Here is a 15,834-nt window from a genome sequence, read left to right on the forward strand (position 1 = left end):
GAAAAATATGCATGGGGTGTGTGTGTGTGTGTGTGTGTGTGTGTGTGTGATGCGTCTGTTATCTCTCACTGACTAGAAATACCTTAATTCACTCATCTGTCAAAACTGATGACCCCACCAGCTAATACTGGTCTGATTAGTAAAAGGATGGAACTCAAAAAGATGTGCTCTTTACCCTAATAGTCACATTTTTATTCTTCTGTCCTCAAATGCTGTCTTGTTTCAAAAATACAATTTAGCAGTCCTAATCACAAATTTTCCTTAGGAGAATAAAGGAGCTTTTCATTTACATCAGAGTGTCATCATTTGCTTGGAGACATGTTTTACAGGTGTAAAATAGTCCTAAAAAAACACTGTCATTTAAATAACGACAGCAGTTATCAAAAGAAAAGCATGTTGATAACACACTGGCTAGACTAAAAATCGTAATGGGTGGGTCTGGTCTGACAGGATAACCCCTTCCAGGCCACAGTAAATGCCAACAGTGAGGAGGAGGCAGGGAGGCAGCGAGAACCCCAGGTACAAAGGCACTCGTCCTCATTCTCCACTGTGTTGCTGCCCTAATCTATAGGGTCCTATAGATTAGGATTTTTTTTTTTTTATTCTTTCACTCAGGCCAGTATTTACCAAACTTTTACTTTTGCATGCTTGAATATATATGGCTAAGGTTACTAAGTGACAATGGTTCCCTAGTCCTGTAAATTTGGTCAAAATACTTGGCATCTTTACTGCAGATTCAAAATACAGATCAGCAGACTGGAAGCTCAGAGCAGCCCATTCGAACAGTATTCTGGGACCCTAATTTCCAACGTGTTTGGGGGGAGGTCTTCTCCCCCCACTACCAAGCCATGCTCCAGACACCCTCACTTCAGACACTGTCTCCCCAGAGAGAGCAGCGGACCCCACGGGGTCCGAGCTCCGTCCCACGGGCCCACCCTCTGCTTCAGATGCCAACTGCAAGCCCACGCTGTTACCTGCGTGGTGACCAGCTGACTGCAGATTGGAGGCTTCCTCAAAGAGCCACAGAGAGGTTTTAAAAAAAAGGGGGGGGGTCAAATAAATGTTCAAAACGGAAACAACAAGAAGACAACCAGACAACCAGGCCCTAGAGACAGATGCTCCCAATATAGAAATAATCCTTCGAGTTAATCCTGATTAGAAAATGGGCTTCCCTCTTCATCTCTTTTGTTTGATAGACTACAGGTAATCCTCAGGCCAAAATTCAAGTCTTGGCCATTTTCTTATTATTAAACAAATCAAACCTAATTTCCAGGAAAGTAAGGTGTGTAGATATAAAATAAATTCATGTTCTTCAATTATCAAAATAAAGACGATCATTAACAAATATACAGCTTATCTTTTCCCCGACCAGGCCTAAAGAGGAAGCAGTGGCGAGAATACTTGCTCTTCAGAAGCAAATACGCCAAAATTATAATGGACAAAATCTTCAAGCTACCAAAACTTGTGAGGGAAGGAGGATGAAAGCAAGCAAGAGAAATTGCCCAATGGCAATGAAACAAGATTGTATGAAGGCTTTCAGGTTAATCAGAAGTAACTTCTGGAATACGGTCTATGATCAGCATAAACAGCCCCATTGCTCATACTGATCAGCACACCCTCAGAATTGCAGAATAAACTTTTAAATTAAAAAAAAAATGACGACAGAGAACATCCCATTGTAAATATTGTATTTCTCTCACTCACATACAATGTTGTATGAGACAATTACTACTCTTATATGCATCCATAGGATTAATACTCGTATGGAGTACAACTCGGGAAAGTGCAGAGCTAGAGAAATAAGTCTATCTGAAAACAAAAGCACACGCTTCTTAGGATTTAAAAATATTGCACGTAATAAGGTTGCGTAGAAATTACTGGCTGTTTTTGACAAACAGAATGAGGTATTAGTCAAATTCTAGATGAAGATGAGTGCAAAGAAGAGGAACCACACAAAAAAAAATACATAAATCCATAGTGAGACATACAGAGCCAACAATTAAGAAAGAAATGTGAAAAATATGTAAAGTAGCTATGATTCCAACATGAGAAAATCATTAGCCAGGGGCCAAACACGTAACAATCTCTTGGCAATATTTCAAAAGTTTTCAACTTTCTTTTAGCCTAAATGACTATGAGCAATACAAGCATTTCCTTTAGTCCAGTTTGACTACAGCAAGGCACGGCTCTGGGATACACGGGAAGCCGCGCCTTCCTGAAGCTGTCAGTGGAAGTGCACCAAGGAGCCGCTGTCTGCTGCTGAATGGCGCATTACATACAGTTCCACGTGCACGCGGCAACCCACATCGGCGATGCTGCAGACCATGCAGTTGTAAGTTAGCCAAGGTTTCACTGCAAAAAATCATTTCCCTTCACACAATTTAAACCAGACTTACAAGTTTAACCTTTAAATATGGATCGGGCAAACTCCTTCTTTTCTTGGTAATAAAACTGGCCACATTAATAAGCCCAGGGGCAGGTGGAGAAAAACACCAGGCAGAATTAGATTTTTTTCAAGAACCTTTCTTAGTCAGGGAAATTAATACTTAGCTATTTCTCTACTAACTGAATGTTAATTTGTCAAAAACAATTTAAACATAGTTAACAGCTATATCAAGTGAAATCATGCACTTGTCAAAAGGGTTCACAGAAAACTGCTTTGCGTCAGAGAGACCGAAGAACAGTCGACCCGTGGGGCCTAGCGAGAGCAGGGAGAGGCGGCACTACTGCCCCGAGCAGTCCGTGTACGTCGTGACCATGTTCCCCCTGCGCTGAGTGACAGTCCTGCAGTGCTTGCTGGATCCGTGGAACCTGTTTTCAGTCTGTACCGTGTGCCGACTGGTGGTGTCAAAGCCACTGAAAGAAAACATTTTCTCCATGTCTTCGAACATGTCATCAAAGAGTCCACCCCCAAAAGAAAACTCCTGGAAATGGTGCCTCTGTCTGCTAGAACCATCCTGGCGTGTCTGGAAGTGATTTTCAAAATGCTTCTTGGACTGAGTGTTTTGGTTTTGACCAAAAAAACCGAAGTCTTTGAAGAGGTCATCAAAGTTGAAGTTAAACGACTGCTCGAAAGGACTTCCACTACCTCTGGGTCCTTTACCATCAGTGAAAGCACTGTGTCCCAGCGTGTCATACTCCCTCCGCCTGTTAGCATCTGAGAGCGTTTCATATGCTGAAAAAATAAAAACACCTTAGTAACCGAAGGTAATCAAAATTACATTGTCCAAACCTCTTCAAGTAATTCAAGGTGCTATCTTAGAGGGCTTCATATTATAAGTAAAACCGAAACATACAAAATAAGAGGAAAGTGAAAATGAAAGTTGCAAAAGGCAGGGACTTAGCCCTAATCGCTGCACACCACCGGCAGCCAGCGCAACGCCCGCCACGGTGAGCACCCGATACAAGTATCTGTTACATGAGTGCTGCCACTACAGATACACATGTGTGACAATTACAGAGATGTTCTTCATACTGTCTGTGTAAAATAATGCCTTGTACTAAAGAACTGGATAGTCAACTATAATGAATTAAGAGGAAACAACAGTATTTTCCACTCTTCCTAGTTGAAGTAAATGTTTAACTCCAACCCCTAGTCACTTAACCCCACCCACCGTTAATTACTGAATGCTCAGGAGATGCAGTTTGGTTTAGAAATAGTCTTAAGTCAAAATCTGTTTCATACTTTTCCTTTAAAGACAAACGTGGCTTTATAGTGTAGATCAAGTGATGAAGGAAAAAAGGCATTTCAATCTATTTAAATTTTTCTACACTTAATATTTTTATATTTAATCTCCATATTTAACACTCTGTTTCGTAAGTCAGTTTGTAAGTTTTGAGTACCAAGAATTCCTTTTGACATAGAAACAAGCAATTTTACAAATAGTGAATTTCTCAGAATTTTAAGATCTATAGGCCAGTGAAAGAAACACACCACCATTCATCCGTCCATTCAGGAGTCAGTTACTTGTAAGAAAACAGCCTCAAGAACGTCACTCCGTGGAAACGCAGCTCCCCTCGCCCGCCCACCTCCAGACCTCAAACCCGCACAGGCAGGAGCGCATGCGCGCTCTCCGGCTCTCCGGCCCCACACTCAGCACCACCTACGGGGGCACCACCTAGGGGGGTCCCACCTGCGGGACCTCTGCACAGCCCCCGGCTCACCTTCCGCGATCTCTCGGAACTTCGCTTCCGCGTCGGGGCTCTTGTTTTTGTCCGGGTGGTACTTCATGGCCAACTTGTGAAAGGCCTTCTTGATTTGGCGCTCTGATGCCGACTTTGGCAAACCCAAGATATCATAGTAACTTTTTGAGGCCAAAATCAATTCCGTTATCATTAAAATGCAGATTGCAAAGGTGAAAACTGACTGGGGAGTAGCCATTTCTAATATCCTAAAAGAAAAAAGGAAAAAAAAATTACCCATAGAGCTAATCTTAAGACTTTTACTCTCAAAAGGAACCCAATGAACTTTTAGAAAGCCAGGTGCCTGCCCCCATGTTGTTTAACTTTGTACGGGCTCTATTCCCCCTCAAGTGGGTGTAACGCTCAAGAGCAAACATAATTCAACAAAGCTGAGAAAAATGATGTGGCTGCCTTTCCACTTCGACTCTGGCCACACACAGAGAACACAAAAATACTGCTCTTTTACCAGCTACTACTGAAGACTCTTCCTATGCAAGCACTGTTAGAAAAGGATGGGAACCCCAAATCACATTTTAAAGCGTCTCAAGCTTCAAGAATCCGTACTCTAACGGAATTAAAACAGTAGTTTAACGTCGCCGGAAAAGAAACGCTCATTTCCAGGGTGAGCGCTCCAAGTGTCTAAGTCAGCAGCGATCCTCCCTCCCCAGGAAGGCAGCGCCCCCCGCACCTGCAGCCCTCATGACCCTAAACTGGGCATCTCCACGCCGCGGCCAGTAACACCCACGACGCAGCGGCACAAGAGAACGAAATCCTTCTCTAAACCCGAAGGTCCCAAATATTCCACCAAAAGCACGGGCCGAAACAAGCCGGGCCGAAAACTCCCAAGGCATACAATTTAAGATCCCTGCTCAGTCTGCTGGCAACTTCTCAGTCGCCACTAAAACAGGGCAGACTCTTCCTTCCCTGCCCTTCGAGAAGACTGAACTTAACCTCCTTGCTCCTTCAGGCGTAAAGCCGGGGTGAGGGTTGAAAGGAGGGCGCCGGCTCCCCGCCCGCCGCGCCCAGGAGCCCTTCACAACCACCTCTGATGACACACGGCGGCTGACGAAAGGCGGCGGGGTTTGGGGAAATGCCAGCCTCCCCCTCCCGCGGCCTCCGCTGCGCCTAATTAGCAGGTGGATCACTTCTTTCCAGACTTAGTCACGGCCACGGGTCCCGGGGATCAAGTGCAAACTCCGGGTCTAAAGAACGAGCCACCGAGCGCGTGGACGCGGCCAGCGCCGCCGGTGGTGGCGGTGGTTCCCAGGCAAAGGGCGGGGCCCCGCCTGGCGGGAGGCTCCTCGCCGGGGTAATAAAATAAAGGTTACCACTCCCCAGTTCCAACACCCGAGTACCCGACACTGGTGCAGCAGACTGCCACGGGCGATGTGCAGTGCCTTCTCATCCCTAAGAGGGACCCGCCCGCCCACCCGAGGGCAGCCTGGGCCCGGCTCCCCAGGGCGGGTGGCCCCTGGCCGGACAGTGCAGCCTCCACCCAAAGGCACCCACAGACGCCCCGCCCGCCCGTCTGTCCATCTCGGGGCTGACCGCGGCCCCGGGTCCCTTCCTGGGGGCGAGGGGCTGTCCGACGCCCGAGAAAGCCGGCGGCACGACCCCAAACGGGGCACGCAGTACTCAGCGGTTCCGCCGTCTCCGGCTCCTAGTAACCTTCCTCGAGAACGCCGCACAGCCTTAAGCCCTTGGGCCACCGCGGGGGACAACAAGGCCAAGACAGCCCAGAATGGCCGCCCAAGGCCCCGGGATGCTCTAAACCCCGCTCCCCGGGACCCCGGCCTCGTCCCTCACCCGCACCCTCCGGCGGCTGCTGCTGCCGCTGCTGCTGCTGCTACGACCGGCTACGCACAGCCGCTCCGGCCCGGCCCCTGACCCCGGCCTCCGCGGCTTCCAAGAGCCGGCGTGCGCCCCGCGGTCGCTGGGACACCGACCTCGCCCGCCTCCAGCCGCCGCCGCCGCAGCCGCGTCCCCACTTAGCCGGCTCCCACTGGCGGGCGGCCGCGCGGGCGCCTCCACCTCCACAGCGGACCTACACGAAACGCTCCCCTATTGGCTGCCGCACCCCCACGTGACGCTGGCGCGCTACGCGCACGTGGAAAACTGTTGTTGCGGGTCAGCCTGTACGTCACTTCCTTCCCCAGCTCCCCTTTCCACGACGGGGCAGGTCCGAAGCCCGCAGGAGCGGAAGTGACTCCACCGAGGCCGCGTCCTCCTCCTGCCCGTCGCGGCGCAGGCGCGGTGGCGCGGTGGCCCTGCCCTGCGGCCCCGCCCCAGCGAGGAGGGCCCTCCTCCGTCGGTGGTCGGCCTGGGTCTCCCGGGCGCGCACCGGAGCGATGCCTCGCTATTGCGCAGCTATTTGCTGCAAGAACCGCCGGGGACGCAACAATAAGGACCGGAGGTTGAGTTTTTACCCGTGAGTTGTCAGCCTGGCTTTTGGGCCGCGCTGTTACGGCGTTTAGGGCCGGGGTTCGGGGTGTCTCCGGGCGGGCGCAGTGTGTCCCCGCGGGAGTGGGCGTGAAGGCTCGAGCTCCGCCCCCCTGGGAATGCCCAGACTGAGCCCGGTCGCCGGGCCCGCGGGCGAGGATGGGCCTGTTCAGGTGTGGTAGTGCCCTTGAAATCGTAAAGCCTGCGTGGCGCCCTGAGGTTTCCAGAGTGGTTCCCCGCCTCACCTGACCTCATTGCATTGGCATCACCCCTGCCAAATGGGAGGGTGCACTCAAGTTCATGTACACACTGTGAGTTAGGTAGCAAGGAGGTTATTTAATTTAATCATCCCCCCGAGGCGACGGAGGCTTTTCAGAAAGGAGGCAACTGATCCCGAAGGTGTGGCAGAGCCACGGGAGGACCTGCCTGCTGCCCAGGGCTCTAGATCCTAGACTTTGATCCGCGGAGAACAGGCTGTTACTCCCAGTACTAGTGCCACGAAATGTTCTGCGAAACCACAGAAACTCACTTTAATCAGGAGAACGGGAAAGCAGTAGTGTGTCCTAATTGACAGAATCCAGACCTTTCAGGTCCAAGTCCTGGCTCCACTACTTTGTAGCTGAATGACCTGCAAATTATTTAAACTCGCTGTGCTTATGATCCCTCATCTGTAAAGGTATTGGAGGTGTAATAGTACCTAATGCACGATGAACGAGTAGAGAGAGAAACTGGCACTCTGTGCTTAAATGAAAATCAACGTATTTACAATATTCTGTTTCCTTTTTGTTCTTGTATTTAAACATAATTCATTTAACCCTAACCTGGCTGTCTCTAAACTTTCTTCGATTTTTCACTACTTATTTTGTGAAGCCTGTTTTACCTTGGTTCTGAAGCTCCCTGCTCCCTACTGACAGCGTAAACCACATGTCTGGGATTAGGGGAATGTATAACCTTGCTTTCTGCATGAGAAACCTTATGTTGTTACTATTTTTAAAAAATAGGAGATCACCGTGTGTGTTCTTATAAAATCACTGAAAGAAAAATAAGTTGCTGTTAACTGTAATACAGTGTAACCCAAACCTATTCAGACTGGTAGCAAAAAGTTTTCTGTAAAATTCTGCCATTACTCTGGTTTTGCCTATAAAAACCATTGCAGTATCTTAGAGCCAACTCTAAGTCAAGGTCATTGTTAGTACATGTGTCAAGAGCTGTCTTGCCTTTCTGTCTTTTCTGTTTCATTTGTTTCATATCGTAAAATATTTGAGTCTGTCCTTGGTTTAAGGACATGCTTTGTTCTTTTCTTGTGTCAGTTTCTCTTTAAGAACTTGAATTTTAGAGTTCATCTGTAGTACTAGTATGAAATACATTTCAGTAGGACTTCGCAGTTTATACAGAGCTCATTCCTAGCTCTAGGCCAACTGTACAACAAAATAAAAATAGAACCTAATCCACAGAAAATACGAATAGATGTTATTTTTGTTGGAAGACATACATACTACGTGGAGGGGCTCTGAGCTATGTTTTACCAGCCGCTCTGCTCCGACAAAGCTCTGGCTGCACACCCCACCTCAGGTGTCTTCCCCACGGAGGCGATGGGGTATAATTGTCAAGAAGATGCTCTTATGGATGGAGATGGTTGCTTTGCTTCCCAGCACTTGACACACAGAGTACCTGTGTACGCCGGCCTGGAGCCTGACCAATGGTAAAAATACAGAAAAGTATTTTCTTTTTAATTTCAGGTTTCCTCTACATGACAAAGAAAGGCTTGAAAAGTGGTTAAAGAATATGAAACGTGATTCTTGGATGCCCAGTAAATACCAGTTCCTGTGCAGTGACCATTTCACTCCTGACTCTCTTGATGTCAGATGGGGGATCCGGTACTTGAAGCACACTGCGGTTCCCACAATATTTTCTTTGCCTGGAGACAGTCAGGTACTTGGGACAGGGCATGGGGGAGGCGGGTCATGCTGAGCAGGGCGGTGGGTTGTAGGGTGGCAGGGAATCTGGAGGAAGGACTGAGAGGGAAAGATAGCTGGGAAGCACACACTTGAGAAAAAGGAAAACTAATTTATGCTTTTACTGAAAGTGTGCTGACTTTTTAAATCTTTAAGCGATTGTTAAAGCATAGCTTAAGAGGAACAAAAAAATAACATACGCAAATCATTAAGTTATCATAAGTAAGGGAGCTAAGATTTTTTTTTACTGGTTTTTAGAATGATCTGAAATGTTGCCATTATATATTGATGATGCTTAATGCTTTTCAAAAACACTTTAAATTCTCTTTGAGTTTTATAGTTAGAACACTTTTTTAATTCAATAAACTTGCTTGGCCAATATACATCTTAAAGTATTCAGCGCTGACTGAGAAGAGAGTAAGCCTAATAAGGACATCTGTTTTAGAATTTGAAAATACTATTTTCTAGGAAGAAGACCCTTCCAAAAACAACTGTCCGAAGAAACAAACAGGTGACGAGAAAGAAGTGTGCCTGGAAGCCAAGTCACAAAAGTTTTCTGTGTCACAAGAGCCAGAGACAAACACAGCGAACCCAGCTGTCCTCCCCGAGCAAGCCCGGTCCCCCGCTCCCTCTGCCCTGGCCAGGCCCCGGGCCCCAAACACAGGGAGTGCACAGAATAACATAGTCATTCTTACTCTCGTTAACCAAGGTACAGAAAAACCTGAATCGACCTCAGAAACGTCAGTTAACCAAGGCATAGGTGTGGGTGGGTTTCACACATCTCTTGGGAGTCTAAATTCTGCAGCTGTTACTTTGACAACCTCAAATTCAGAAGGTATTCGGCAATCTCTGGAAACCCAAGAAGTGTTTGAAATAACTACCAGTCATCTTGCCAGTCCAAACATCACAAATAATTCCATAGAAATTAAGACAGCACAGGAAAATCCATTCTTACTCAGCACAATTACTCAGACAGTTGAAGAATTAAACACAAACGAGGAATCTGTTATTGCCATTTTTGTACCCACAGAAAATTCCAAACCTACAATGAATTCCTTTCTACCTGCGCAGAAAGAAGCCGTGGACCCGGAGGACACGGGCACTGACGATTCCTTATACAAGGACGTAGACTTTGAGACAGACGTTCTACAGATTGAACACTCTTACTGTAGACAGGATACAAACAAGGAACATCTTTGGCAGAAGGTCTCCAAACTGCATTCAAAGATAACTCTTCTCGAGCTGCAAGAGCAGCAAACTCTGGGGAGACTGAAGTGTCTGGAAGCTCTCATAAGGCAGCTGAAACAGGAGAACTGGCTCTCGGAAGAAAACGTCAAGATCATAGAAAACCACTTCACAACATACGAGGTCACTATGATGTAGAGAGGTCTCGAAGCCATGGCTTTTCTGTAAGCACTTCGCAGCCAAACCAAATTACACGTAACGCAAGCTTCCTCCTGCATGAAGTTCTCATCTTCATGAAGCCAGGAGAGTGCTCTCGTGTTGTGAGCCGCCGCATTCTATTCTCGAACTCCTCAGTTTTGGGGAAAAGCTAGAGCGTTGTTGGGCTGTAGATACAAAGTTTTATTACTTGGCAATTTAAAGTATAATGAGTAAGTAAGAGGATTTGGGCATAAAAGGAGAGAACACAGGTACGGTAAGAAGGGCCCACAGTAAAAGTCCGGCTCAGGAATAACCCTGGTTCTCCCATTGGCATGTGACTAAGGCAAGTTGCTTGTCAAGGTTAAGCCTCAGTCTCTTAATCTATAAAGTCAGAGCACTTAACTAGATCCTAAAAGCAGTGTGTTTACAATTCCTTCCCTTTCTAGTCACATGTTTTTAATAGAACTTTTCTCCAAGGTGATCTGTAGGGACATAATACTGGGTATTGGCTAGAATTTGATTTTATTAGCTATTGAATTATCCTTGATATTTATTGAATTGTGTGGTGTTTGACCTTTTGGCTAAAGTCATTCATAATAATGAAGGAAGATACTCCTTTTGTAATTTTATTCCAGTTGAACTAAAGTGATTCACCCATTAGCCTAGTTCCTAGGAGAGGTACTTTACACTTGAAAGAATATGTATTTCAGCACCTTGTGTGTGGCTGACTGTCATAAAGATACATAGTCATTTAAGCTTCTTAATACTGTATATATAAGATTATAATTTATAAACCAAAAGTTTTAATGAGGTTAATTTTTTAAATATATTACTATATTTTAGAAAACATCCTTTGTATCTAATATGTGTAGCTTTTTAAAATGTGTGCATGTGTCATTTTTAAATCCAGAATGATAGAGTAATACTTAATACTGTATATTCCCACTTAAGTATATTTTATTAAAATTTATATTCAGCAAATTATAAATATGTAGTGATGACCTTCAACAAATAGGAAAAAGAAGTGACAACGATGTAAATAATACTGTGTATATCCATATGAATTTAAAAAACATACAAGCAAAGCCTTAGTGATAATAGAAATGTGAAAAATAGATGATCAGTTAAACTTGGAAGTTAGTGTAATTAAATATGTTACTGTTTATGGTATTGAGCAAGTTTCTATCAGTCTGATTCTTCATTTTCTTTTATATGAAAAATGCTGTTTATCTTGAGGGATGATTTTGATATCTGCAAGGTGACAGTTACCATTTTAGTCCTGGAAGACGGGAGGAGCTCAGTAAATATTAGTTGACTGCACAGCAATTAGTACACTAACCGTAAATGCATGGTGATTATTTCTGGCTATATTTCACTTAGTGTTTTTCAGGCTACTAAAATTAATTGGCATTATATGAATATAAGTCAGCTAATTACCAAAATTGATTAGAGGTGTTGTTATTGGGGGATCCTGTGGGGTGGTGGGTAAGCTTAATATTTTACGTAAATTATGATCATTGGTAGAGTTAATATGTTATCTTTAAGTATTTCCATGTTGCATTTCGCTAATACTTTAAAATTAACGCAGATGAAGATGGCCTTTATCAGTTATTAAAAGTTGCAACTCAGTTTCTAACTGTATACCTTGTCGTTATTGTCTCTTTGTTTAAAGTTATTTAACTTGTTTTAGTTCTTGGAACTGAATAAATGAGAAATATGTAAAATCTTTTCTTGGCCTGCCTGTGTTCAGTTGTGGATGTTCTCGGGTAACCTCTAGGTATCTTGGAGGGTCCTGGCAGCTTCTTTACTCGGATCCCTCCAGGCGCGTCTTCACTGGCCTGGCCTGCGTTTTCAGTGCCCCCTTGCGGTCACTCTGCACGCCGCTGGGTCGGCCGTTTGCCCGAACTGTCAGTCTAACTGCACCACACCCACCCACCCACCGCGCACCTTCCCCAGCTCCAGGGACGCGGTGCTCTCTCCCGGGGCCTTCCAACCAGAGCCACACTGGACACCCTCGCATATGCGACCCTCCGGGGTCCTCCTCGGCCACAGGGCGTCCTGGCCACCCCAACTCCTTAGCATTTCCCTCGCGTGCCAGACAGGTGTCTGTCTCCTTGACTGCTGCTGTCATCGCCTATACTTGAGCATGTCCAAATTAGAACTATTTTGACTTTGATCGAATTGCATTCCTTTTGTGCCAGTCAGAATTGTTTTCTCCCTGCTCCTGCTCTAACACCATTCACCTTACACGTTCTTCACACCCTGTCTGCGGCGCTCTCTGACTAGTAGAGTTTTCATTAATGACTTTTGTTTCTTTGGCAAGGCAACATTTACTCAATCAATGTTTGCATGAGTATTTGAATTTGCCTCCTAAGAATTCTTGGTTCTTGTCCCTTAAAATCAAGAACCTCCTTAGGTACGTTTTCATGGAATCTTGTAAACATTCCATGTTTGCCACGGACAGGAAAAGGTGCCAGCCACCCGCTGCGCTGCCTGTTGATTCCTGCTGTGGAGGCTGTCCCAGCCCCGGCTGTGTATTTCCTTCTTCCCGTCTTAGAGGATTCCAGAAGGAAGGGCGTCCAGGAAAGCTGTGTACATTTATGACTCCATGTCAGGGAGATGGTGAGTCAGATTTACACAGTTTGGCCACTGTAAGTAACACACAGCGTTGATGTAAACACCAAGCAGGACTTTTCCGCAGAGCTCATCCAGAATAAAAAGCCACGTATTGAGAGTTGGAGTATTTGCGTGCAGATGAATTCTTCTATTTCTGACTAAACTGAACGGCTCTGCCAACTAACTTGGTGTTCAAATACATAATTTTTTTTTACTCTTTAGATCATGTTAGGTAATATTTTTGTGGGCAGGGTAAAAGTCCTGATTCACCATTGTTGGGAGAAAAGCGGTAGGAAAAAGGGGTGAGATGTACCTGTGCGAGAGAAGTTCCTTCAAGGAAGGGCCTTTGTTTCGTTTTTCATCCTGACCTCCCATCGAACCCTCTGACCTCTTAGTTACCTCTCTCCAGTGGACTTTTCCTTCATCTCTCCTTTGCCACCTTGTCCCCATGGTCAGTGGTGAGCTGTCGTCACCAGCAATATCTGCAGCCCCTTGAATGGTGGCAACAGCAAGCACCCACCTGTTCCTCAGCAGGTGTTGAAACAACTCCCACCGCAGCCACCCACTTCCCCACCATCCATCACCTCTGCAGCAGGTCGTGTCCTCCAAATGTGGCCGCAGAATCCATCTGCTCCCAGATTCTCCCCTCGAGTGGGACCCGGCCACTCACTCCCTTACCAGGTTTGTCTGTGTTTCTGAACCAGGGGGGGTGGGTGCCTGCTTTGACCAGTAGAACGCAGTGAGAGTGACGCTGCCAGTTCCAGACTCAGCCCTCAGCTGGCCAGGCAGCTTCTGCTTCCTCTTTGCAACGGCCCCTCTTACAATGCCGGGTGCCCTAACATGGCTGATGACCCTGTGACCCCGCTGGGGAAGCCAAGATAACACGGAGAGGCTCAGAGAGTAAGGCCTCCGTCATGTGAGTGAAGAAGCCAGCAAGCCATCTAATGTTCACAGAACCCCGGAGACTCAGGAAATGAAGTCCAAGGTACCTCTGGGGTTGAAGACATGCTAAAAAAAAAAAAATGCAAATTGATTAAAGTTCATTAAGAAGGAATAGGAACTAGAGAGTATTATGCTAAGTGAAATAGGCCAGGTGCTAAAAGACAAATACCATCTGATTTCACTTATAAATGGACCCTAACCAACAAAAGAAACAAGCAAGTAAAATAGAACCAGAAATGTGGAAATAAAAAACTGGCAGTGACCAGAGGAGAGGGTGTAGGGACATAATGGGGTAAAGAAGCGGGGCGGGGGGGGCAGTCAAGTCAAGGAACATGTACAAAGGACCCATGGACAACGACCATGTGGGGGTTGGGGAATGAATATGGGGGTTGGGGGGTGGGAGACAGGTGGGCAGGGCACAGGAGAGCAATGGGGGGAAATGGGGACAACTCATTGAACCATGATAAAAATTTTTTTTAAAAAATAGCCCTTAAAATGAAATAAAAATAAAACTGTAACCCCCCTCCCCCCAAAAAGAAGAAGTAGCAGTGGCCACCCCACACAGCTTGGCAGTTACCCCATCCCTCAGCCAGGCAAACGGAGCACTTGAGTTTCTGGAGGGGACGGAGGGTCTGGAACAGACAAAGCCCGGGCACAGACGCCCCGCTAAACAGAGGTATTCAGTGAGCGTTTATAAGCCAATTGGTAAGTCCCCCCGCCCCTCCTACCCCAGCCTGTGTCACAGCTGTGGTTATCAGAACACGCAACCAAGCTTCTGCCCTTCGGTTTGCTCTTGGGAATCTGACAAAGCCCAAGAGAGAAAGAACAAGGCGTCCCACCGGGAGTCCTCATCGGGTCCAGCTAAGTCAGTCTGCCACAGCGACCCCCAGCCCTCACTGGGCCCCCAAATCCCCCGGGACACGTAAACACTACCCTCGCCTGGGCTCCACTCCCAGGTCTGGTGCAAAACCTGGGCATCTGCATTTTTTAAAATGTCCCTGATGATTTTCATGCACAGCAAAAGCATTGCCGTACAGTGAAGCTGCGGACAAGGTGCGCCCCCAAGCACAAAGCTTGCCACCAGCGTTTACGTGTCCCGCCGGCTGGCAGCCAGTAGACAGTTGGGAACGCCGTCAACGTGAAAGAGACCAGAGTTAGAGGGAAAACGGCAATTTGGAGAAAACATTATGTCAGCAGAGGAAAATTTAGGGGAAACAACCAGACTAGGTAATTAATGTAGTTACCGAGGTAAGGTACATTGACTGCATCCCTGAAAACAAGAACGGAATAACCTGTTTTTTTTAAAAAAGAAGCCTTATGAAGACAAAAATAGGCCTCGTCATTTAAAGTGTGGGATTAAAAATAAAAAGTTCACCTGGCTGGCGAACTTTTATTAAGAAGTAGATTGAGCTCAGGCTGCGAACCAAAGCATCGCAAGTTCGATTCCCAGCCAGGGTACATACCTGGGTTGCAGGCCATGGCCCCCAGCAACTGCACATTGATGTTTCTCTCTCTCTTTCTCCCTCCCTCCGAAAGAAGAAAGGAAGGAAGGAAGGAAGGAAGGAAGGAAGGAAGGAAGGAAGGAAGGAAGGAAGGAAGGAAGGGAAAATAGGAATCACAAGATTGAAGTTGAGAAATTCGAACATACTAAGATATCAAAAGATAATGCCTCCGTGCAAAAACGTTAAAACGAGCAAATGAAGCGTGAAGTTGTGAGATGAATGGGTCAACACAGAAAGAGCAAGCATGCATTCCCGGGAGGGGCTGGCTCGGGGGAGCGGGAAATGGGGGCAGGGAGTGGTATCTCCGTAAAGAGGCTCCCGGACCTGGTGAGCATGCAGCTGTGGCTCATTCCTACTCCTCCTTCGGAACTGACCTCCCCATCACTTTATCTTGTGAGCATTAGTTGCCCTTCCACGTGCCCTTCTGACTTAACTCCCATCATCCTGTTCACCCAGTATCATTATCGCTTCTTTGCTGTTTGCATGCCCCCAACATGAGTTTTCAGCCCCTGAAAGTGTAAGCTTCTAAGCTTTGCTGCCCAGCACAACTCCCCGTGCAGGGTAGGAGCCCTGTGAATGTTTGTCAGGAGAACCACTTGACGCCCACAGAACCGTATTTCAGGCACTGTTTTTCTGAGTCTAATTCTGGTTTCACACAGGGACAGTCACCGGATAAATTAACCAACTGGCAGCTCGGTGAGTGCATTATCACGCCATTATTCAGACAGGCCTGCTCAAGTATTAACTTGAAGCGCAAGGTACACAATGCTGGCGCGCTATAAGCAGAGCTCAGTTAAGGTGAAGTGCATTCCTTC

The 15,834-nt window shown here is 46.6% G+C and overlaps 2 protein-coding genes across 6 annotated transcripts; one reads left to right on the forward strand and one right to left on the reverse strand.

Moving 5' to 3' along the window:
• Positions 1-1,675: 1,675 nt before the first annotated feature.
• On the reverse strand, positions 1,676-6,630 carry DNAJB9 (DnaJ heat shock protein family (Hsp40) member B9). 5 transcript variants are annotated; one of them, XM_036010401.1, is made up of 3 exons: positions 6,609-6,630; positions 4,165-4,391; positions 1,676-3,175 (listed from the first exon to the last, which is right to left on the reverse strand). In XM_036010401.1, exons 2-3 carry the CDS (start codon positions 4,379-4,381, stop codon positions 2,724-2,726), a joined length of 669 nt encoding a protein of 222 aa, XP_035866294.1. In that variant the 5' UTR covers positions 4,382-4,391; positions 6,609-6,630; the 3' UTR covers positions 1,676-2,723. The 5 variants fall into 5 exon arrangements, with proteins under 5 accessions (XP_035866294.1, XP_028381951.1, XP_035866291.1 ...); XM_028526150.2 differs by lacking the exon at positions 6,609-6,630 and adding an exon at positions 6,129-6,246; XM_036010398.1 differs by lacking the exon at positions 6,609-6,630 and adding an exon at positions 5,989-6,163.
• Positions 6,401-11,072, forward strand: THAP5 (THAP domain containing 5). The gene is made up of 3 exons (XM_028525806.2): positions 6,401-6,610; positions 8,361-8,553; positions 9,045-11,072. The coding sequence occupies exons 1-3, from the start codon at positions 6,531-6,533 to the stop codon at positions 9,957-9,959; spliced, it is 1,188 nt and encodes a 395-aa protein (XP_028381607.1). The 5' UTR covers positions 6,401-6,530; the 3' UTR covers positions 9,960-11,072.
• The last annotated feature ends 4,762 nt before the right edge of the window (positions 11,073-15,834 follow it).

This window comes from Phyllostomus discolor, chromosome 10 (genome assembly GCF_004126475.2).
Source record: "Phyllostomus discolor isolate MPI-MPIP mPhyDis1 chromosome 10, mPhyDis1.pri.v3, whole genome shotgun sequence".
Taxonomy (NCBI): Eukaryota; Metazoa; Chordata; class Mammalia; order Chiroptera; family Phyllostomidae; genus Phyllostomus; species Phyllostomus discolor.

Excerpts from the sequence above, each read along its gene's own strand:
- DNAJB9 (XM_036010401.1), bottom strand. The coding sequence starts at position 4,381 with ATGGCTACTCCCCAGTCAGTTTTCACCTTTGCAATCTGCATTTTAATG. Across the intron at positions 3,176-4,164 it reads GTTCCGAGAGATCGCGGAAG|CATATGAAACGCTCTCAGAT; the intron begins GTGAGCCGGGGG and ends TTATTTTTTCAG.
- THAP5 (XM_028525806.2), top strand. The coding sequence starts at position 6,531 with ATGCCTCGCTATTGCGCAGCTATTTGCTGCAAGAACCGCCGGGGACGC. Across the intron at positions 6,611-8,360 it reads CGGAGGTTGAGTTTTTACCC|GTTTCCTCTACATGACAAAG; the intron begins GTGAGTTGTCAG and ends TTTTAATTTCAG. Across the intron at positions 8,554-9,044 it reads CTTTGCCTGGAGACAGTCAG|GAAGAAGACCCTTCCAAAAA; the intron begins GTACTTGGGACA and ends ACTATTTTCTAG.